The 23980-nt window shown below is 44.7% G+C and overlaps 1 protein-coding gene across 1 annotated transcript in view; it reads right to left on the bottom strand.

The window, feature by feature from the left end:
- Positions 1 to 21066, bottom strand: part of LOC141098819 (vomeronasal type-2 receptor 26-like) — a 103046-nt gene extending 81980 nt beyond the window's left edge. The window contains exons 1-2 of the mRNA XM_073586792.1: positions 21060 to 21066; positions 19571 to 20482 (exon numbers count right to left, since the gene is read on the bottom strand). Of these exons, the coding sequence (XP_073442893.1) occupies positions 19571 to 20482; positions 21060 to 21066 (919 nt within the window). The remainder of the gene's footprint in view (positions 1 to 19570; positions 20483 to 21059) is intronic.
- Between the last annotated feature and the right edge of the window lie 2914 nt (positions 21067 to 23980).

Here is a 23980-nt window from a genome sequence, read left to right as displayed (position 1 = left end):
GGCTCGATGGCACAGGTGTGAAAAAAGTGACTACAGGATAAGGGAGATTTTGAATTTCTGCACACACTAGTGGACACTGGACACTTTTGGATTGTGGGAGGCCCACTGAATATCAGAGCACTATGTCACAGGCTCGATGGCACAGGTGTGAAAAAAGTGACTATAGGATAAGGGAGATTTTGAATTTCTGCACACACTAGTGGATACTGGACACTTTTGGAATGTGTGAGGCCCACTGAATATCAGAGCGCTATGTCACAGGCTCGATGGCACAGGTGTGAAAAAAGTGACTACAGGATAAGGGAGATTTTGAATTTCTGCACACACTAGTGGACACTGGACACTTTTGGATTGTGTGAGGCCCACTGAATATCAGAGCGCTCTGTCACAGGCTCGATGGCACAGGTGTGAAAAAAGTGACTACAGGATAAGAGAGATTTTGAATTTCTGCACACTCTAGTGGACACTGGACACTTTTGGATTGTGTGAGGCCCACTGAATATCAGAGCTAGGGATGGGCAAATCCTGAAATACTCAGAATCGCTAGACTCTAACGAGTCCGACTCGGAAACTCGCTACTCGTTGCGAGTCTAGCGAGTCCAATGTTAATGAATGGGGATGCGAGTATTGCAGCGATTCCTGTGCTGCCATTTTTTTTGTTCCGCTTACTTCCCGCATGTTGCTGTGCCCACCATGCGGAAAGTAAGCAGAACAATTGCGGATGGTACCCACGGTCCGGAGGAGAGGAGACTGTCCTCCGGGCTTTGGGCACCATATCCCTGTAAAAAATAGAATTTAAAAATAAAAAATATTGTTATTCTCACCCTCCGACGTCCCGCGCAGCCTTCCCGCCTCTCCATGTATCCGTTCCCAGTAGTCCTTTGCGAAAATGCCCGCGATGGCGTCCGTTCTCGTGGGATCGCGAAGTCTCGCGGTCATTCGCGCGACGTCATCGTGAATTACCGCGAGACATCGCGATCCCGTGAGAACGGACGTCATCGCGGGCATTTTCGCAAAGGATTACTGGGAACGGATGCGTGGAGAGGCGGGAAGGCTGCGAGGGACGTCGGAGGGTAAGAATAACAATATTTTTTCTTTTTTTTTACATTTTATCTTTTACTACTGATGCTGCATAGGCAGCCTCAGTAGTAAAAAGTTGGTCACACTTGTCAAACACTATGTTTGACGAGTGTGACCAACCTGTCAATCAGTTCTCCAAGCGATGCTACAGATCGCTTGGAAAACGCTAGCATTTGCATTGGACTCGTTACTGTGCGAGTAATCGCTTGGAAACTCGCAGAGTACCGACTCCTGCGAGTCCCCTACTACTCGCAGAGTAACGAGTCCTAACGAGTAGATTCGCCCATCCCTAATCAGAGCGCTATGTGACAGGCTCGATGGCACAGGTGTGAAAAAAGTGACTACAGGATAAGGGAGATTTTGAATTTCTGCACACTCTAGTGGACACTGGACACTTTTGGATTGTGTGAGGCCCACTGAATATCAGAGCGCTATTTCACAGGCTCGATGGCACAGGTGTGAAAAAAGTGACTACAGGATCACAGAGATTTTGAATTTCTGCACACACTTGTGGACACTGGACACTTATGGATTGTGTGAGGCCCACTGAATATCAGAGCGCTATGTCACATGCAGAAATTGGCTAGTGTATTACAAGCTACAAGGTGTATGTAGAATTGGGCAGAATAGGAATCTCCCTAGAGTGTAGGTCTGTAAGAACGGAACAAGTCCTCCACTTATCCTTCCACAGTGACACACAGATAGCTTCACTGTGGCCGTGATAACAGCCGTTACACGGTACTGAGAGGAGCGTGCACGTACACGGCTGTCCGGTGTACGTAAAATTGTCAAGCTCCGTGTTTTTTAAGTATACGGACTGACACACGCTGTCTCTCTTTAGTTTTGAATGTGATCAAACAGCAAATATATTTAACTGTTTGAAAGCTAGACAAAACTAGTAGGTGCAGGTCTGTAAGAACGGAACATGTCTTTGACTTATTCTCACAGAGTGACACACAGATAGCTTCACTGTGGCTGTGATAACAGCCGTTACACGGTACTGTGTGAGGAGCGGTGTACGCTGTATGGTGTGAAAAAATGCACGCTCAGTACCTCAGCAGGACAAAAAAAAAATTGGGATTGCTTTTAAAAAAGCAGTTTGCAGAGCAGTGGGTAAACAGCAATGCAGCTGTCAGTAAGCCTTAGGCCTCTTTCACACATCAGGTTTTCGCCGTCAGGCGCGATCCGGCGCTTTTGACAGAAACCGGATCCGGCGAAATGCAATGCCGGATCCGGTTCCCCCCCATTGACTTGCATTTGCGCCGGATCGCGCCGGATGGCCATGCGTTTCATCCGGTTTTCGCCGGATCCGGCAATGTGTCGCGATCCGGCGTCTGGAAAAAACGGCTTCTGTAACGTTTTTTGTCTCCGGCGTAAAAGCCGGACACGCCGGATCCGGCGCGTCCTGCTTTTTCACACAATGAAAGCCTATGAGCGCCGCAATGCGCCTGATCCGGCGAAAGCCGGATCCGGTGGCCGGATCCGTTTTTTTGGGTCTGAGCATGCTCAGTAGCTCTGCCCACAAGACATATATAAAAGCAAGACAGTGGGACCCACAGCCACACCCAACATGCCACCCAAGAAAGCAACCAAGCGCAGCAGGAGAAGGCAGGAGACCACTGCAGCACCATCAGCACCACCACCACCCCAAATGGAGCAGCAAATGGAACATGCTGAGGAGGGGAGGCCAGCAGCAGATGAGAGACGGTAATTATCAAATCCCCCATTCCTCCAAACTAGGGCTATTGAATATCAAGATATTCATTGGCCCTTTGTTTCTCTTTATTCAACAGCCGCCCAATAGATGCAGCAGCAGCAGCAGCAATGGCAGCAATGGCAGCAGCTGGAACACCACCCACAGGCATGGAGTGTGGCCACCAGGAAGACAGCACATCATCTTCTGGTAGCCCTCCCTCGCATCGTCAGCGTTTGACGGTAAGTTTTTATTTCCAAAATCCATCATCTCTGTAATATATGTCTATTCATTGCCTTTTATTTCAAAACAGGATTCACAAGATGAAGAGGAGCTCCCAGAAGAAGAAGGAAGGGGTGGACAGACACTTGGAGTGGGCTCACAATTGGTAAGTTTTTTGCATCAAACGCAGAAACACAACATCACACTACACACAGCACATAGAAAACAATGTTCTGCAGACCACACACAGCAAACAAATGCCTACATCCAAAGACATAACTTTTTTTGTTTTCTTCTCTAGTCTTCCCAATCTGGTGCTCGGCCAAGAGGTCCTCGCAGTGCCTCCCAGGGTCGTCGGCGACAGCAACGCGGCGGTCACCAGCGTGTAAGTATAAATATTTTTGCTTTGTTTTTTTGCACTTTTTATTTCATTTCTTTTGTGGAGGCTAATTATGTTATTTTTGTCTTTTTCTTTAACAGCCTTCACAGCGTGCTCCCGACTCTGACGGTGAGGATGGAGGACTCGATGTGGACCACCTCATCGATCTCGTCAGAGAAAGGGAGCCGCTCTGGAATATGGCTGACCGCCGCCACGCTGACCTTATCGTTACCCGACGACTCTGGGAGGAAATCTGTTCGCTCCTTGTGGGCCGCTGGGAGGACCTTGATGTTCGGGCCCAGATTAAAGAGCGTAAGTATATACAGTACCGGTTGCTTGATGTAAACCAGTGTTTCCCGAACTCCAGTCCTCGTGGTCCCCACGGATCATGTGTTCAGGATTTCTATTTACTATGGAAATCCTGAAAACATGACCCCTGGGGACCATGAGGACTGGAGTTTGGGAAACACTGATGTTGTATACTGACCACTTTGTCCTTTCTCGTTTCAGGGAACAGAATTGTGAATCGGTGGCGGTCTGTGAGGGATCGTTTCAAGAAGGAGTTCAATAAAGAGATGCGGGCCCCGAGTGGATCTGGAGGACGCAGGAGCAAGTACAAGTACGCAGAAGCCCTGTCGTTCCTCTGGGAAACAATGGTCACCAGAAGGTAAATATTACACACCACATGTGAAAAAAAATGTTAGATGTAAATTTTTTTTTTCAGCCAGGGCCATACCATGTCAGTATTTTAATTGTTTTTTTTTCTCTTTATTCCACAGCACGGTGAGCAGCACTCGGGAGCCTGCACGATTGGACCCTTCTGAGGCGATCCCTGAGGAGACCAGCACCGAGGGACACTTCGACCGCCCCGGTACATCTGCACCTTCCCAGCCTTCCCACACATTCGACCCATCTGTCCCATCCACAGCACAGGAGCATCGTGGCCGCCTACATTACATGAAGCTGCTGGTGAGGAGATCGCTTTCCCTTTACCCCACCCTTCTGCCCCTGCCACCTCTAGTACACCTGCGGGTACTGGGCGGCAGCGGCAGAGGGGTCAGGAAAAGAGTTATGCGCCAGAGTTCTTGCATCTGAATGCATCTTTCCAGAACTGTCTAAAAGTCTTGTCAGAGCAAATCTCCGCAGGCTATCAGCAGATCAACTCCAGCATTCTGGAGGTGAAGACACTTCTGCAAACCATGCATTCAGAAGCAAGATCTTCGCCAAGCCACACCTTTTTCAGGTCTGTTGTGGAGCGCATGGAAACGCTCTCTCCTGCCCAGCAGATGCATGTAATGCATTCATTCCATGCTGCTCTCCAGCAAGTTACCTCCCAACCTCCTCCTCCCACCACAGTAGTTCCTCCACCTGCACCCCCTCCAGCCACTTTCCATCCTCCCCCTCCTATTACATCTACACCCCCTCCAGCCACTTTCCATCCTCCCCCTCCTATTACATCTACACCCCCTCCAGCCACTTTCCATCCTCCCCCTCCTATTACATACCATCCACCTCCCCAGCACCATCCACCTCCCCAGCACCAGCAACCTCCCCAGCACCAGCAACCTCCCCAGCACCAGCAACCTCCCCAGTACCAGCAACCTCCCCAGTACCAGCAACCTCCCCAGTACCAGCAACCTCCCCAGTACCTGCAAACTCCCCAGTACCAGCAACCTCCCCAGTACCAGACATCTCCCCACTTCCAGCAACCTGCCCCGTACCAGACATCTCCCCACTTCCATCAACCTGCCCCGTACCAGACATCTCCCCACTTCCAGCAACCTGCCCGTACCAAACTCCTTCCCCATACAACTTGCCATCAACATCATCTGCTCCTACAGTCCCTGCCCAACCCTCCACTCCACCACCCACCACCTCTTCTGCTTCCCACATGTCCACCCATTCTGTAGTTTTTTCCACACCTTCACCTCTAACTGTTCCTTCCCCACCACGATCCCAGTCCTCTCTCCACACTCCCAGTGTCGAAGTGTCCCGCAGCCCCTCCAGCAGTATTTCCACCACACACTACACAGATTTATAATGTGTGTATTTAAATAAAAATGACCAGTTTTATGGTTTCAAAGCTTTATTAAACAAGTTTATTAAAATTTTAAAAAAGTTTACTAAAAAAAACATTTTTCAATAAAAGTTAAATTATTTTACACTGGTTGTCTGTCATTTCTTTCTGCGGCGAAAAAGGTTAAATACAGGGTATTTAAAAGGTGAAATGGTATTCAAAACTAGGTATATAACTGTGGGTAAATTTTAGCTTTTTGCCACAGTTGTGTTCCTGGTTGTGTTTGAAGCAAAGTATTTCACCTAAAAAGTTGTGTTTATTGTTGGTGATTTCCTAACAATGTACACAACTTTTGTTAAAAGGTGAAATACTTTGCATAAAACACAACCAGGTACACACCTGTGGCCTAAAGCTAAAAATAGTAAGACCATGACAAGATAGCCAACTTTGGTTGGCAAAGGTATATACTGTTGGTCCAGAAGGTACACAAGTTTGGTTAGGGCACAAATCTTTCACACTCTGTCATCCTGCCAGTGTACTCTGCCTTGAGGTGACATAAAGTATCTTGCAAAATTGTCCCTCATTACTGAAACCGTCACAGAACTTCTAGTGGTAATGTCATGGTAATCTTGCAAGGTGGTTTCTTCAGAGGTGTCCTCAATGGAAATTGGTTCCTTGCAGATAACAAAATTGTGGAGTACCACGCACGCTTTGATCACCTCATCCACAGTTTCTGTCTTGAGGTTGATCGCAGTCAATAGGACCCACCATTTGGCTGTCAGAATACCAAAGGTACATTCAACCATTCTTCTTGCTCTTGTGAGGCGGTAATTAAAAATGCGTTTTGGTCTTGTCAATCCTCTGCTAGAGTACGGTTTCAAAAGGTGTTCTGAAAGCTGGAAGGCTTCATCCCCTACACAGACAAATGGCATAGGTGGACCAGATGTTTGCGGCAGCGGTCTAGGTGGTGGGAACTGGAAGGTGTTTCCATACAGTTTACGCCCCATGGCAGACAGTTTGAAAACTTGAGAGTCATTGGAGCGGCCATAGGCCCCAATATCAACCGCAATAAATTTGTATTCCGCGTCAGCGATGGCCATGAGGACAATTGAAAAATATTTCTTGTAAATGAAATATTCCGATCCAGCTGGCTTTACAATGCGGATATGTTTCCCGTCCACAGCGCCCAAGCAGTTTGGAAACTGACATATCTGTTGAAACTTGTCAGCAATTTCAATCCACCTCTCTGTTGTGGGCTCTGGTAAAAACTCTTCAGCTAAGGAGTCCCACAGTGCACGGCATGTGTACTTCACAATTCCAGATATGGTGGAAATCCCGAGTCTGTACTGGAAATGCAGTGACGAAAGGGATTCTCCAGTTGCAAGAAATCTGTGGGGAATTAAAAAACAATAAATTAGTTTTAAATCACAGCATTACATACCAAAACTGAGCTATAACACTTGGAGATACAAACTACCACCAACAAGATTGCAGTGAAAGTGTGCTCTGATGCGAGCATATCCAATAAATGTGGCTTACCTTAAAGTCACCATCAGACGCTCTGCGGGTGAAACAGAGAAGCGGCAATAGGTGTCTGCTTTTCTTATGAGGTGTGCAATGCGCTCCACCAAGTAATCAAAATTCTCCATTTTCATCCAAACATATCCAAAAAATTTATCCGGGTTTCGTCGAAGGTCCATGCAGAGTGTAGAATAGACCCCACGCGTCATTCTCTTGGCTGTGATGGGGTGGATCCACAAACGTCGTCTACGATGCCTGATGCGCTGCTGTCTCGCTCTCTCCTTCTCCAGAACAATCACCCTCAAACGATTCGCCTCCGCTATAAAATCCGCCAAATTCTTCAAAATATTTCCAATGACAACATCCATCTTCGCCAGTAACTTGCTCTTCTCTCCAACCTGCACTTTCTCCTCTACAACCTGTCAAAGAAGGGCTGTAGGAACATGCTATATATAGTTTTCCAGTAGCCAATTCCGTTCGGAAGGCCACAAGGGTCAATTTTAAAAACCGGATCCGGCGTAATCCGTTGAAAAACGGATAGAAAAACGGATGAACCAGATGAGACGGATCCGGTTTTGTCTGTCAAGAAAAAGACGGATCCGGCAGAAAACCGGATCCGTCACATCCGGTTTTACGAAACATTTGCCGGATCCGGCGTTCCGGCACGACGCCGGATCGCGCCTGACGCCGAAAACCTGATGTGTGAAAGTAGCCTTAGAAGGCAGCCTAACAACCAACACCGCTGATCCACCACAATATAGCCTCCCCTTGCACTGCACACACAGTGACTGGTGTGTTGTACAGGGAAAATCGCTAGCAGCAGAAGCAGTTTTTTTTCTTCTTCCCTGCCTAACGCTCTCCCTACAGAATCAGCAGCAGCAACCTCTCGTTATATTAAGATCGGCAGAAGTAAGATGGCGGTCGGCGTGCACGCCCTTTTATAACCCCTGTGACGCCCACCAAAGCAAGCCAATCACTTGCATGCCCTTCTGAAAGATGGTGGTGACCCCTGCCTATGTCATCACGTTGCCCACAGTGTCTGTGGATCCTGATTGGCTGAAAAAGAGCGCAAAACAAACTTTTGAAACGCGACTTTGGCGTGTAGGTCGCCGACCTCGTGGCCGACCTCATCCTAGGGTCGGGTTTCGTTTCATGAAACCCGACTTTGCCAAAAGTCAGCGACTTTTGAAATTTTTCGACCCGTTTTGCTCAACTCTACTCCTAACCCTAATCTCAGCCCTAACCCTAGCCCTAACCCTAGCCTTAACCCTAGCCTTAACTCTAGCCCTAACTCAAACCCAGCCCTAACCCTATCGCTTTTTAATGTAAAAATAGTTTTTGCATCACCTCATTTTGAGAGCTATAATTTTTCCATATTTTGGCCCACAGAGTCATGTGAGGTCTTATTTTTTGCAGGACGAGTTGACGTTTTATTGGTACCATGTTAGGGGACGTGTCATTTTTTGATCGCTTTTTATTCCAATTTTTGGGACGCCGAATGAACAAAAACCAGCATTTCACCAATTTCTTTTGGGGGGTGCGTTTATACCATTCCACGTGTGGTAAAATTGATAAAGCGGTTTTATTCTTAGGGTAAGTACGATTACAGCGATACCTCATTTATGTCTTTTTTATACTTTGGTGCTTTTATGCAATAAAAACAATTTTATATAAAAAATAATTATTTTTGCATCGCTTTATTCTGCGAGCCATAACTTTTTTATTTTTTCACTGATGACGCTGTATTGCAGCTCATTTTTTGCAGAACAAGATGCCGTTTTCAGTGGTACCATGCCTTTTTATATCCGTCTTTTTGATCATGTGTTATTGCACTTTTCGTTCGGCGATATGATGATAAAGCATTGTTTTCTGCTTTGTTTTTTATATTTATTTTTTAAGGGGTTTGCTAAAGGGGTTAACTAATGGGAAAGTTTTATAGGGCGCATCGTTATGGATGTGGTGATACTATACTAAATTTGTGTACTTTTATTGTGTTTTTTTCTATATCCAAAAAATGAATTTATTCGGGAATATTTTTTTTTATTTATTTAGCGATTTTTTTATAAATTATTTTTGATCTGATATAATTTGGAGCATTAAACATATTTATACGTTCCTAAACTTGGATTTGAAAACAAATCTAATCCTGTTATAAAGTGGGAAATGGATTTAAATAAATAATTCTCATCTTTTAATTGGCAGCAAGCAATAAGTAATACATATAAATCTAACATAAATATCCATGAGAATTACTTTAAGGTCCTCACACATTGGCATCTTACAGCTGTGAGACTTAAGAGAGCTTTACCAGACAATTCCGAATCATGCAAGAGGGAATGTGGGCAGATAGGTGGCATTTTCCACATCTATTGGTCTAGCCCAAAATTAAGTGACAGCACATGTGAAAAAGACTTGGGTATACTAATAGATCACAGACTGAATATGAGTCAACAGTGTGATGCAGCAGCAAAAAAGGCAAATGCAATTCTAGGATGTATTAACAGAAGCATACAGTCTAGATCACGTGAAGTCATTATTTCCCTCTACTCCTCTTTGGTCAGACCTCATCTGGAATATTGTGTCCAGTTTTGGGCACCACATTTTAAAAAAGACATCAACAAACTGGAGCAAGTTCAGAAAAGAGCGACCAGAATGGTGACCGGTCTGCAAACCCTGTCTTATGAGGAAAGGTTGCTGGATTTGGGAATGTTTAGTTTGTAAAAGAGAAGACTGAGAGGAGACTTAATAGCTGTCTACAAATATCTAAAGGGCTGTCACATTGTAGAAGGATCAACTTTATTCTCATTTGCACAAGGAAAGACTAGAAGCAATGGGATGAAACTGAATGGGAAGAGACACAGATTAGATATTAGAAAAAACTTTTTGACAGTTAGAGTGATCAATGAGTGGAACAGGCTGCCACGAGAAGTGGTGAGATCTCCTTCAATGGAAGTCTTCAAACAGAGGCTGGACAGACATCTGACTGGGATGATTTAGCGAATCCTGCTTTGAGCAGGGGGTTGGACCAGATGGCCCAGGAGGTCCCTTCCAACTCTACGATTCTATGATTCTATGATTCTATAAGACCTCTTTGGAACTATGCCAATTTTACAAATCATTAGATTAAAAAGATAATATATCACACATATCACCTCAATTGGCTCTACTTTAAATTCCATCCCAAAGGAAATTAGAGTTTTATCATTACACATTTTCAGAATAATTAAGCTCCTCATTGGAGTCAATTGGAAAACATCTACTATGCCATCTATTAATAATATTATTGGTAAAGTCTCAGAATACAGTTCCTTTGAACTCGTGTTCGCTTTACAAAATAACTCTCTCCCTAAATAGGATACGAGATGGTCTATATGGCTCTCCATTTTCCCTTCTTGTGCAGACAACCCTTTACATATTAAAACTTGAAATTTAGCCAGTATATGTCATTCTTTTTGTATTTGCATAGTGACAATTTTTACTATATCACATGTTTTATCAGATTTCAGATTATCTTTTTGTTTTATTCTTTATGCCTTTAATTCCTTTCCTTATTCCTTTCATTTTCCCTTTTCATTTACCTTTCCTCTCCCATTTCTATCTTTAGTTCAAGTTTTCCTTCCCTTCCCTTCTTTAAATTAGCTGGATTGACAATACATGTTTTTATGTTGATGCTACTATTTTGAAATGCTTTCTAATATTTAATATATCTTCCACTTCCGTTTTATGTAAAAAAAAACTCTTCAGTAAAAATTAGTTTAGCAAAAATCAAAATAGCAAAGACATGTCCAATATTGATCCTAGTAATATCCAACTCTACCAAGAAACTTTATGGGTAAGGCTACATTCGCACATTCAGTATTTGGTCAGTATCATTTGTAAATGAATAAAAGGAGTGAAACAATCAGAGGAAACGTGTTTTAGAAACACGTCACAACTAGTGTTGAGCATTCCGATACTGCAATATCGGGTATCGGCCGATATTCGTGGTATCGGAATTCCGATACTGAGTTCGGATACTTTTAGTATATCGAATACCGGAATCGGAAGTTCCCATAACGCAATGAGCCAGTTTGATTTTATTCAGCCAATGAGGATCCTAAGAAGTGTGGGCACATCCTGTTAGAGCATGTTAGGCATGTAACTACTGGCATGGCTGTGATTGGCTGCTCAAATGATGTCATGATGCACTGTAAAAGCTGCTGCCGCCATTTTGGGTTAACTCTGTGGTGAATTCAGTTAGGGATAGGACGCTGCTGTTTAGAGGGACAGTGTGACCTAGCGATTTGCTATACTGTATTGTGCTTTACCCAGGCTACTTTATCAACCGCTGTAGCTTTCTTTTGCCTTGCAGCGCTGTTCACAGCTGTCTGCGAGGTCTCTGTGTGTGAGTGCAGATCACGCTGTAGTGTGTTCTGCAGCCACCTCCGGTTATAGTCCACTCAGCGTGCGTCACTGCCTCATACATTGTCCTTTTTTGCATTAGTGCTGCTCACTTTTCCAGATTTCACCTATTAGTGTGGTTCCATCCGTATCCAGCTAGAATATTTGCAAACACTATATAGCAGTAGATAGAGGAGCCTTTCTGCTGGCTTGTGCCCTGCAGCCCCAGCCAGATTAGTATAAGCCTATTTTTTGGAGCCTCATCTATTGCATAGTAGGTTACCTTCCTGCATTGTATTAGCTACAAAAAGTTTGTGATACTATCGGTTTTACATCTTTGGGCACATCCAGTGTCTTTTTGTGAAAAAAAGTTAAAAAAGTTCACCAAACACTACACTTTACAGTTGTGTAGGCCACATTAGCTCATATTAAAGTCTAGTCCACACTTTATAAAATTAGTGTTTCTTATACCTGTTAGCAGCTGTTCAGGAATAAGCACACTAAGCCCTTAGTACTTTTCTGCCTATCTTTATCAGTCTACCAAGATGAAGAAGGGAGGGAGTAAGGCACGTGGTCGTGGGTGTGGAGTTTCTGCAGGAAGAGGATGTGGGGATTCTGTGCCTGCTGGGGGCACCAGTGACTCATCATCCCCCAGTTTTACCAGTGAATAGTCCTTTATGCGCAGCTTTGTAGGAGCTCGCCGTACGCCACTGCTGCGGGATGAACAAATTGAAGCCATTGTCGGATGGATGGCAGCTAACGCATTGACTTCAATTAGTTCCAGATCCTCTCAGGTCCAGAGCACTGAAGAGCACCCATCTGTCTCTTCACCTGCCAAATTACCCAGGCAGTCAGAGAGCCCTGGACAGGAGCCATCTCTACTTCTGTTCTCTGAATCTGTTGGCTGGAAAGAGGGGGCCAGCCAAGCAGCATTTGAGAATTTGAAGAAGAGGTATTATGCAGTCATGCGCAACAGCTTTGTCTCTCTGAATCTGAAGAGGCGGGTGGGCCAGTGCCTATGGTCAGCACACCTCAGTACGCATCTGATGATGAGACTCAGGTGCCACTTTCTGGTGCGTACTGTGCTGTCGAGACGACCCAGGAGAAGCAGTTGTTTGAAGAGGGTAGTTTAGATGATGAGGTCCTTGACCCATCATGGCGCGAGGTACAGGAAGGTGGTGGGAGCAGCTCTGAGGAAGAGATTCCCCGAACGTCCAAAAAAGGAGGGAGAGGGCAAACTCGGTTGCCTGTAGCCTCCACTTTGGCACCCATTAGGAGCATGCCTCTTCCAAAACCCAAAACGGGCGCTCCCAAGACTTGCAGTGCCTGGTCCTTTTTTGACACAGTTGCAGATGACATTTGCTTTGTCAAATGCAAGCTGTGTAATCAGAAAGTGAAAAGAGGGAAAAGTGTCAGCAACCTCAATACCACAAATATGTGGAAACATGTGCGGACCGAGCACGTGGTGGAGTTACAAAGACACACTGAAGACCTAGACCAACCTAGAGCGCCACCTACCACCTCTTCAGCTCATGTTGTAGCCTCTTCCTTCAGCTCACACACAACTGGTTCGGCTTCCTCACAGGATCGCCATGGAAGAACCTCTGGCACTGTTGTACAGAGACACAGCGTCATTCCACGCACAGCACCACGTTCCCTGTCATCCTCACACTCTCAGGCCAGTCTACAGCAACCAGTAGCACAGGCATGGGAGAAAAGGCGCCCATACTCAGCAAACCACCCCCGAGCACAGGTTCTGAATGCTGGCATTGCAAATCTACTGTCCCTTGAAATGCTCTCATTCAGGCTGGTGGAGACAGACACCTTCCGTAGCTTCATGGCATTGGCAGTCCCACAATACAACGTGCCCAGCCACTTTTATTTCAGCAGGCAAGCCGTCCCTGCCCTGCAAAAGCATGTGGAGGGAAAAATTAAACATGTGCTACTAAACGCCGTCAGTAGGAAGGTCCACCAGACCACCGATGCGTGGACCAGTAACCATGGACACAGACGATATCTTTCCCTCACTGCCCATTGGGTAAATGTTGTGGAGCCGGGTACAGATCTTGAGAGTGGCACTGTACGTGTTCTGCTAACTACAAGGATTGCTAGGAATCCAGTCTGTACACATTGACTCCTCCTCATACTCCAGTTCCTCTGAATCAGCGCTGCAGGAGCCGTCACAGTCTACCTCCACATGGACCCGTGAACGCTTACCTGTTACGACCGATATGAGTACAGCCGTGGCCAAACGTCAACAGGCCGTATTGAAATTAATTTCTTTGGGGAACCGAAGCCACAACAGCGCAGGAGCTCTGGAATGCCATCAAGCAGGAGAGCGACGTGTGGTTTGTGACAGCGAATCTCCAGCCAGGCATGGTAGTGTGTGACAATGGCCGAAATCTGGTGGCAGCTCTGGGCCTAAGCAACCTCACTCACATCCCATGTCTGGCACATGTGCTCAACTTGGTCATGCAGAGTTTTTTGAGGGACTATCCGGATCTTGATGCACTGCTGCACAAGGTCCGCATAGAGTGCGCTCACTTGCGGCGTTCCAGCATGGCAAGATCGCGCATTGCAGCTCTGCAGCGCCGATTCCACCTTCTGGAACATCGCTTCATATGTGACCTACCCTCCAGGTGGAATTCAACGTTACATATGTTGGAGAGGTTTTGTGAGCAGCAGGCAGCAGTAATGGAGTACCAGCTGCATCAGGCGCAAACAAGTCGCACTGCGCGCCGTTCACACTTCACCACCACTGAATGGTCCTCTATGAAGGACATCTGCCGCGTTTTGTGTGCCTTCGATGATTCCATGCAGATGGCGAGTGCAGATTATGCACTAGTCAGCATGATTATCCCCCTTATCTGCCTGCTTGAAAAAACACTGCAAGCACTAAGGGAGGAGGTTGTGGAAGAGGTGGAGGATGAGGAGTCACAAATGCCATCTGCTTCTGGACAGTCTGCGCAACGTGGTTCCTCACAAAGGCCTAGGCAGGGGACACTTTGTGAGGAGGAGGATGAGGATGAGTCAATGGAGGAGGAAGACATCTGTCAAGAGGAGGGAGGTACACAATTCTCTAGTAGTCAGCATGTAGAGCGAGGGTGGGGTGATGCAGAGCAGGCAGAGATGACGCCTCAAGCAGGGGTCAGCGTTTCTTGGCCAGTTGGCAGTCTGCAGCACATGGTTGATTTCATGCTGCAGTGCCTGAGGAATGACCGCCGCATCGCCGACATTCTCAACACGGCTGATTATTGGGTGTACACCCTCCTAGAACCTCGCTATTGGGACAACTTGCAAAGTCTCCTAAAACCGTTGAACCGGGAGCGTAAAATGCGGGAGTACCAAGACACACTGGTGCATTCCATCATGTTCTCCATTCCACCTGAGAGCAGTGCTGCTAGTGCTTTACAAAGCAGCTCAGTGCGTCGAGGCAGTGGAGGAAGCTCTGCACAAAGAGGGAGCAGAAGCAACGCCTCAGCACAAGGCAAGACCACTATGGCCCAAATGTGGCAAAGTTTTGTGTCCCCGCCACAATTGTCTACACCATCACAGACGGCTCCAGTCAGCAGGAGGCAACGTTTCCGTCAGATGGTGACAGACTACATGTCTTGCCCTGTCAGTGTTCTCCCACACGGCTCTTCCCCCTTCAAGTTTTGGGTCTCTAAGCTGGATACATGGCCAGAGCTTAGCCAGTATGCATTGGAGGTGCTGGCTTGCCCTACTGCAAGTGTATTATCGGAACGCGTCTTTAGTGCCACAGGTGGTGTACTTACAGACCGTCGCATGTGACTATCCTCCGATAACGTTGACCGGCTTACTTTTCCGAACATGAACAAGGCCTGGATCTCGTAGGAATTTGCCAGTCCTCTTCCAGATTAAATAATTGGTTGGCAACAGTATCCTGGTCTCCTGTTGTGTTCATGTTTCTACCACCTGAACTGTAATCCCTGGGCTCCAACACCGCCAGTTGCTGCTCATAAGTGCCGTCTGCACAGTCAACACATGCTCCAGTGTAATTGGAGTTCAGTAACTTCAGCTAATCCCCTGCTGTGTGTCTGGCAATTTCTCCTGCTCTGTCCACATTCACACTACTACAGATATTAAACTTGCTCCAATCAGGCCTTTGCCTCCACTCTGTTTCAATTATTTTTCCTGGGCTCCAGCACCACCAGTTGCTGCTCATAAGTGTCTTTGGCACGGGTACTCCCTCCTGCCTGGTTCCAACACGCCAGCTGTTTCTGGGTAGTGTCAACGTCACTTTGCCTCCAATAAGTTGTACTGTCGTGTTGCGGTCGGGTTAGCTGACTCTATGGTGCCTGCAGTTTAGGTGCTTCCTATGTGGGCTGCGTGATCTGGCTATGATGGCTGGTTCTGTAGTGCCAATAGGACAAGCTCCCCCTGTAGGACAGTGGGTTTCGGTAACTCCGGCCGGCTCGCAGCCTTGCAACTTGTTTTTTTTCATGTGTACCTTCTGCTGCCTATCTGAGTTCCAGTACCATTATCTGGTTCTTTGGAAGTCAATCTTGAATATGTCCCCCTGGGTTCCAGTTATGTCAGCTGGTTCCAGGCAGAGCCTTTGGCTTATGTGCCTCCTTCTCGGTATCCGAGTTCCACCAATGTCTGCTGGTCCTTGGTAGTGCTTTCTGGCACAGGTACCTCCTGCTTAGTAAACGGGTTCCAGTACCATCAGCTGGTCCTCGGTAGTTCCATTGGCTCTTATACCTTCGGCTACCCATCCAGGTTCCAGTACCGTCAGCTGGTTCTCAGCAGTTCCTCAGCCTTCTTGTACTTTCTGCTACATTTCCAAGTTCAAGCTTTTTGAAATGGTTTTTGGTTATCACTCTGGAGCTCCCTGACGACGACCCTAAAGATGACGACCCTGAAGACCACCCCGAAGAAGACGACGACCCCGAAAACGACGACCCTAGAGACGACCACCCCGAAGACTACCCCGAAGAAGATCAAGAAGATGATCCTGAAGAGGATGATGAAGGAGAAAGCATGGGAGAAGTAAAAAAGAAGGTGAAGAGCAAGGAAGTAGTGAAACATAAATATCTGACAAAATATAAAAAAGCTTAACATAGTCAATATCTTTGTAACTCCGAACGTCTTAAAAAAAAATTAATTCCTGCTATTCCATTTGATTGGGCTAAACATCTATGTCTCCTCCACCTCCCCCAATACATTCTACATTATTCTTAGTTGTTTTCCATCATGTATAATTAACCTACAAGGAAAGAAAGGGTTTATTTTCATTCCGATATTTGTGTCCCATTGACTTGCATTGGTTTCCGGTATCGGAATCGGCGATATCTGATATTTTTGGAGTATCGGTCCGATCCAATCCGATCCGATATTTCCCGATATCAGAAGGTATCGCTCAACACTAGTCATGACTTCTGTATTTATCACCCACTCCTGGCTTTAGCTGAAAAATACTGATATAATACTAATATAAGAAAACTGACCAAATTTTAGATGTATGAACGAGGTCTAAGTGAAAAAAATTGCTCTATGTTTCAATCAGTGTGTTATCTATTTCTCACTGACTCAGAGGAAGGTGGGATTCTTTTCTCATTAGTAGGGAAGAGCAGACCCTTGGAGTTTCAGGGTTTGGTACCCAACTTGAACTTTAGTCCAAAGCTCGGTATGGGTACAAGAATTGACCCAAACTTGAACCAGAACACATTGAAAACAATGGGGACCCAAACTTTGGAGTTGGAAAACATTCTGTCTCTCTCCTCCAAGACTTTTCCCAGAACTCCAAGCGTTAAAATGCACTACTGGGAGAAATCCATGTTTGTAGTTCTGCACCGGACACTAACTGTATGGTTCGAACTCCAAACTCTTAAGTTTGGATTCTCTCATCTCTACTCATTAGTGAAATAAAATGATGAAACTCTGACCAAATACTAATAAATCTCTGATGACACTGACGAAGGTCTGATAAAACTATGAAAATAACAGATAACTCGGACAGTTTTTCTCAAACATCATAAAAACTGATGTATGAATGAGGTCTTCATGTGGTAAACTATGAAATTCCCCTTGCAATTAATTACAGTCCTCACTTCACTCACTGAGGATAACAGATAATGTCATGCATGTGTGCTGATAACTGGGCTATCTGATGGAATGGCATCTACCTTTACCTCTTGTCCGTCATCTCCACTTACTAAGTACTGGGCAGAATCTTCCTAAATTTTGTAATTTCCTACCTTTTACTACCCTTATTTTAATATACATTTAAGAGAAGTAATAAGAACACCCACATGGACTGAGGCATCCAGGTATTATATTTTCCATAGACAAAGATAAATATACAGATCTCTTAATTTCTAAACATTCCATTGCCTTATGCTAATTCAAGGCCCATAAATGATGACAAGTTGTCTGCTCAGACACATATTATACATGAGACCATTCAATAGAAATAAAAGGACATATGCCTATGTACAATAATGTCAAGAGTTAGACTGGGTGCAAAATAGAAATATACAACTGCTTGCAAAAATATCCACCCCATTGGCTTTTTCTTGTTTTGCAACCTCACAACCTGGAATTTCACTGCTTTTTTGACGGTTTGCATCACTCCATGTAAAAGTACAAAAGTACACGAGTACAACTGTGAACATTTGGTTTTCTTTTATTGTGAAACAAACAACAAATATGACAAAATAACTGAATACTTAAGTGTGCATAGCTATTCATCCCCTAATAAGTCTGTAGAGCCTCCATTTGTGGCAATTACAGCTGCCAATCCCTTTGGATAAGTCTCTAGGAGCTTTCCACATCCTTCACTTTTGATTATTGCCCATTCTTCAAGGTAAAACTGCTTCAGCTCCTTCAGGTTAGATGGTTTACTCTAGTGAACAGCAATCTCCAAGTTTGACCACACATTCTCCATTTGATTAAGGTCTGGGCTTTGACTAGGCCATTTCAAAACATATACACATTTCCCCGTTAAACCACTCGAATATTGCTTTAGCACTTTGAGTCTTTGTCTTCTTGGAAGGTAAATCTCCATGCGAGTCTCAAATCACTGAGGTTTTGCACAAAATAATCCCTTTATTTCACGCCATCCACCTTCTCCTTGGCTCGGACCATTTTCTCTGTCCCTGCAGCTTTAAAACGTCCCCACAGCATGATGCTACCATAACCATGTTTCACTGTGGGGATGGTGTTCTTGGAGTGATGAGGTGTGTCAGTTTGGTGGCAGATATAATGTTTCCCTTGGTGGCAAAAAAAGTTCCATTTTGGTCTCATTTGACCCCATCACCTTCCTCCATATATTTGGGGTGTTCCCCACATGTTTTTTGGCAAACTCAAAATGAAACTTACAATTTTGCGTGTATGCAAAACCTTTTTTCTGCCCACTCTTCCATAAAGGCCATCTCTATGGAGTGCACAGCTTATTGTGGTTGTATGGACAGATACTCCAGTCTCTGCTTGGGAACTCTGCTGCTCCTCCTCTGATTAATTAAGGGTTTTGCCCTGGCTGAGAGTTTTGATGGGCACCCTCTCTTGGCAGGTTTGTTATGTTACCATGCTCTTTCCATTTAATGAAAATGGATTTTATGGTGCTCCAGGGATCATCACAAATTGAGATTTTTTTTATAACCAACCCTGACTTGTACTTCTCAACAACTTTGTCCCTAACTGGTTTAAAAATCCCCTTGTCTTCATGGTGTTGTTTGGAGATCTCCTTCGTCTTCATGGTGTTTGGCTATTGATGCCTCTTATTAATGGTGCTGCAGCCTCTGTAGCCTTTCAGAAAAGGTAAAATGTATGTACAGAAAGACTTGTGACACAGATTGCACACAGGTGGACGTCCTGTCCCTAAGGATATGACTTTCTAAGGTAATTGTTTGCACCGGAAAATTTTTGGGGCTTCAATGCAAATAGTGGTGAATACATATGCATATGCCAATTATTAATTATTTGATCCAATAATTTAATTTATCCCGATATATTTCTCACTTCATCAATTAATATTTAGTGCATCACATACAAATCGGATTACAAAATATTTAAACACAGGTTGTAAAAAGCCAAGGGAGGTGAATACTTTCACAAACCACAGCATATCTATTACGTATATCTATTATCTATCTCTTTAGCATTCACTGCTGTCCAAAAATGATGGACAAAAGCAAGTGGAAAACATATGCAAACCTGCATCTCAAATACATAGGAAATGCTGCATTTTTCCTGCCAAGAGATGAAGAAATGGTGCAGAAATTTTTGCATACGATTACTCAAATTGTGCACATACCCTTGGTGTTTGTTTTTATTTGACTGGATAAACTGCACTTTGAGTTTAACTCTGGTCTCACCAGTATGATATAACATTTAGGGAAGAATATGCAGCCTAAAACTCCAACACTTGAAGATATTACAGCAAATATTTCTACAAGAACAGTATTTTTCCCAGTGACACTCATGTAGGATGGGATGAAAGCCACCCAGACACTGCAGACCACCAGCATGCTGAATGTGATGTTCTTAGCTTCATTAAAATGATCAGGTAAATTTCTGGCCAAGAACGCAACAATGAAACTAATGGCAGCAAGTAGTCCCATATAACCTAGAAGTATGGAAAAGGCCAACATGGACCCCTCATTACACTGAAATATGATCTTGTCCTGATAAAAGTGAGTGTTCATCTCTGGGAATGGAGGAGAAGTAGATAACCAAATGATACTGAGTAACACTTGGATAAATGAGCAGAAGAAGACCACACAGTTTGTAATCTTCACACCAATCAATCTTCTCCAGGAACTTCCAGGTTTGGTGGCTTTGAAGGCCATGTAGACCATGATGGTTTTAGCCAGAATAGAAGAAATGGCTACAGAGAAGATGATCCCAAATGAAGTCTGACGAAGCATGCAGGTGACATGTGTAGGACGACCCAAAAACAAAAATACACAGAGGAAACTCAACATGATGGAAGCCAGGAGAATGAAACTCATGGTTTTATTATTTGCTTGAACAACTGGAGTGTCTTGAAATAGAATAAAGATCCCCAAAATTACAGATGATTTAAAAAAACATAAGACGGAAATTACAGAAATTACAAGAACTGTAGGGTCATTTGTGTAGGACAAAAATTCAATAGATTTCGGTACACATTGATTGATGTCATTTGTCCACTGATCTTCTGGGCATTTTTGGCATGACACACTGTCTAAAAAAAGAAGAAAGAAAACAGTAAACGATAACCAACCCCTATATGACTATTCTATTGAAGAGTTTTAGGACAGAGACATAGTTTAGAACTCTGGTATTTATGTGTTCATCAAAACACAACTCAGTAACGGCTTCAGGTATCCAAGTAATTCTGACATTGTCTTTTTCTTCATACATTTATCTCTATTAGTGATAATTTATGGTCAAAAGAGTTTGTATTATTGTATTAAAATAATATAATAAAGTTTTTAGCATTTTAACCCATCTATAACACATATCCAGTATTTTGTATAAATATGATATTAACTCCTTAACGACCAGGGGCATTTTTGGTTTTGCATTTTCATTTTTTGCTCTCCTTCTTCCCAGAGCTATAACTTTTTTATTTTTTGGTCAAAATGTCTTGTTTTTTGCAGGATGAGTTCTACTACATTGATCACATTAGTTTTATCTTGTGTAATAGAAAATGGTAAAAAAATTAAAGTGCAGTTAAATTGCAAAAAAAAGTGCAAGTGCAATCCCAAGCTTGTTTTTGTTTTGGAATTTTTATTAGGTTCATAAATGCTAAAACTGACCTTCCATTATGACTCTCCAGGTCACTACAAGTTCATAGACACAAAACATGTCTAGGTTATCTTATATCCAAGTGGTGAAAAAAATTCCAAATTTTGTAAAAATTAAAAAAGTTGCAGTTTTCCGAGACCCGTAGCGTCTCCATGAGTGATGAGCGAACATGCTCGCCACTACTCGGTACTTGACTGAATATCGCTGTACTCGCGGTACTCAGTGAGCACCAAGCATTTCTGGGATTATTCGATGGGAGCTCAAGTACCACCCCTGCATCTTTGGTGCTCTTTAGAGTGCCAACCAACAAGCAGGAATTGTCTGCCATGCACTGTAATGCCACAGCCATCTTTGTTGTTGTATTACAGTGATTGGCTGGCTGTACAATGTCATAAGGTCTATAAGACACATGGCGCTTCCCTGATGGGCTCAGTCATCTCCAGAATCAGACAGTGTAGGGAGAGTTGCTGCTGAGATAGTGTCAGATTTGTGCTTTTATTAGTTAGTGTGGGTATACCTTTGTTGAATCCATATAGCCAGATTACCCATCAGTCCTTCTAAGTACTAATTATGGGATATATAGATTGCAGTGCTAGGTAGGCAGGTAGTGTATATGCGTATATACATATCAGTGCAAGGCATGCAGGCACTGTATGTGGGCATATAGATATCAGCAGCAGGCAGGCATTGTATGTGGCATATTTCATTGCATGCATCAAGAGGGTCCATTCCATTACTGTCTGCTGCTGTTGCTGCTGCCTGTTACATACTGTATATAGTTGAGTATAAGCCAACCCAAGTATAAACCGAGGACCCTAATTTTGCCACGGAAAACTGGGTAAGCTTACTGACATGACTATAAGCCGGATATGCATTATCCTCTCATCCCTGCCCTGCTCTGTGTGGCCCTCCCCCTCCCAGTATGCATGGCTTGGCTCCCTTGTCCCATCCTTCTATGAATGGATCAGCTACCTGTCCTCCCCCATGCTCTCCTGTTCTCTTCACTGCTCCCCTGTCCTCCTCCATGCTCCTCATTGCATCCCCGTCCTCAGTGCTCCCCCATCCTGCTCCATACTCCTCTGTGCTCCTCCGTGCTCCCCCTTCCTGCTTCGTCCTCCCCTGTCCTCCTCCATGCTCCTCAGTGCTTCCCCCCTCCTCCACAGCACTTCCCCCATCCTCCACAGTGCTTCCTCATCCACCTCTGTGCTTCCCCCATCCTCCTCCGTGCTTCCCCCATCCTTCTCAGTGCTCCCCATCCTCCTCTGTCCTCCTCCATCATACTCACTCTCCTGTGCCATCGCTGAACGTCCCTGCATCCTACGTTGTCCTAGGGCTGTATTCTTCTTCCTGTGTTGAGTGGTCACATGGTACCGCTCATTAAGGTAATGAATATTCTGCCACGCCTATGGGAGTGGAGTTGCATCCATATTCATTACCTTACTGAGTGGTACCATGTGACCGCTCAACACAGGAAGAAGCTGCCAGCCCTGGAACAATGGAGGATGCAGGGATATTCAGCAATGGCACAGGAGGGTGAGTATGATGCCCCAGCCACCGGCTCCTACCGCCGCTCCCCCTCCCCCACTGGTTTCTGCACAGTGACTCATGTATAAGCAAAGGGTGCATTTTCAGCACAACAAAAATGTGCTGAAAATCTTGGCTTAGGCTGGTTTCACATTTGCGTTTTTTTGCGCTGTAAAAAAACGCATACGTGCGGATGCGTTTTTTCCCCTATATTTAACATGGGTGCACATACCTGCGCGCTGGCATGCGCATGTATGCGATTTTCATGCGCTGCGTTTTTTTGGGGTGTGCGTTTGTATTTTCCAGACGCAGCATGTTGCATTTTTTGGCCCTGCAAAAAAGCGCATGCGCACGTATGCGCACGTTTTGCGCTAAAAATGGCCATTATAGCCTATGGATGCGCATACGTGCGCACTGGCATGCGCATGTAAGCGTTTTTTTAGCGCTGCGTTTTTTTGGTAGTGTCCACTTGTTGTGCTAGTTATAATCTTCTAAAGTCAAAAAAAAAAGTCTATATAAAGGAGGTGCCTGCCAAAACTCTGCCACTACTACACTGACAGATTGGAGAGCAGACAGTCAACAAGGAACCCATCTTATATCAGCGAAGAATGTGAGTATATTACACTATATGCCTGTCCTTTTAAATTATGTATGTACTAATGATTTTTATTATTTTTACATGCAGTATGTCTTCAGAATCCGAGTATTCCCCATCGCGGCAGGAATTGGCGCAAGCAGACCGTGAGGTGATTATTTTCGTGCATCTGGTAAGTATATCTGCTGCTTCTCCAAATCTCTTACGTTTTTTTCTACTTTTTAAGACATCGTCATCATCATCATCTTCTGCGGACGGGACTAGTGAGGGCGAAGAGCAGGAGCAGCGAAGCCAAGTCCCGGTGGTGATACGGAATGTATGTATCAAATGATTTGTAATGTTCTTTATTTTTTATCTTCTATTTTTACTCTTTTTTATGTTTCTTTTTTTGTAACTTTTTATTCAATTTAAATTTGATTATTCTAATGAATGTGTTTTGTCTAGGTTCCACAACGGGATGAAGACGTCTACCTGGATAATGAGCAGCTCATCAGCCTGGTCCAGGAGCGTTCGCCGTTGTGGGACAGCCGTGACCGGCTGCACAAGGACATTGTGGTGACCCGGCGGCTATGGAATGAGGTGGCCGCAGCGTTGATGGATGGCTGGGACAGCGCCACAGCATCCTCCAAAAAGGCGTTTAGTGAGTATTTCCCTGCTCTGTATTGTGCCGCAGTGACTGTTGTCCTTGACGGCACTGTTGGGTTTCGTGCTAGGCATATTCTAGCAGGAAACCCAACAGTGTCATTGGGGTCTACAGTGACTGCTTTGAGTATTGTATTGCTACATTGTGCTGCAGTGACTGTTGTCCTTGAC

This window comes from Dendrobates tinctorius, unplaced genomic scaffold (genome assembly GCF_039654945.1).
Source record: "Dendrobates tinctorius isolate UK_male_01 unplaced genomic scaffold, ASM3965494v1 ptg000095l, whole genome shotgun sequence".
In the NCBI taxonomy this organism is placed as follows: domain Eukaryota; kingdom Metazoa; phylum Chordata; class Amphibia; order Anura; family Dendrobatidae; genus Dendrobates; species Dendrobates tinctorius.
The sequence above is the reverse complement of the archived record's forward strand: the minus strand, read 5'-3'. Positions and strand labels throughout refer to the sequence as shown.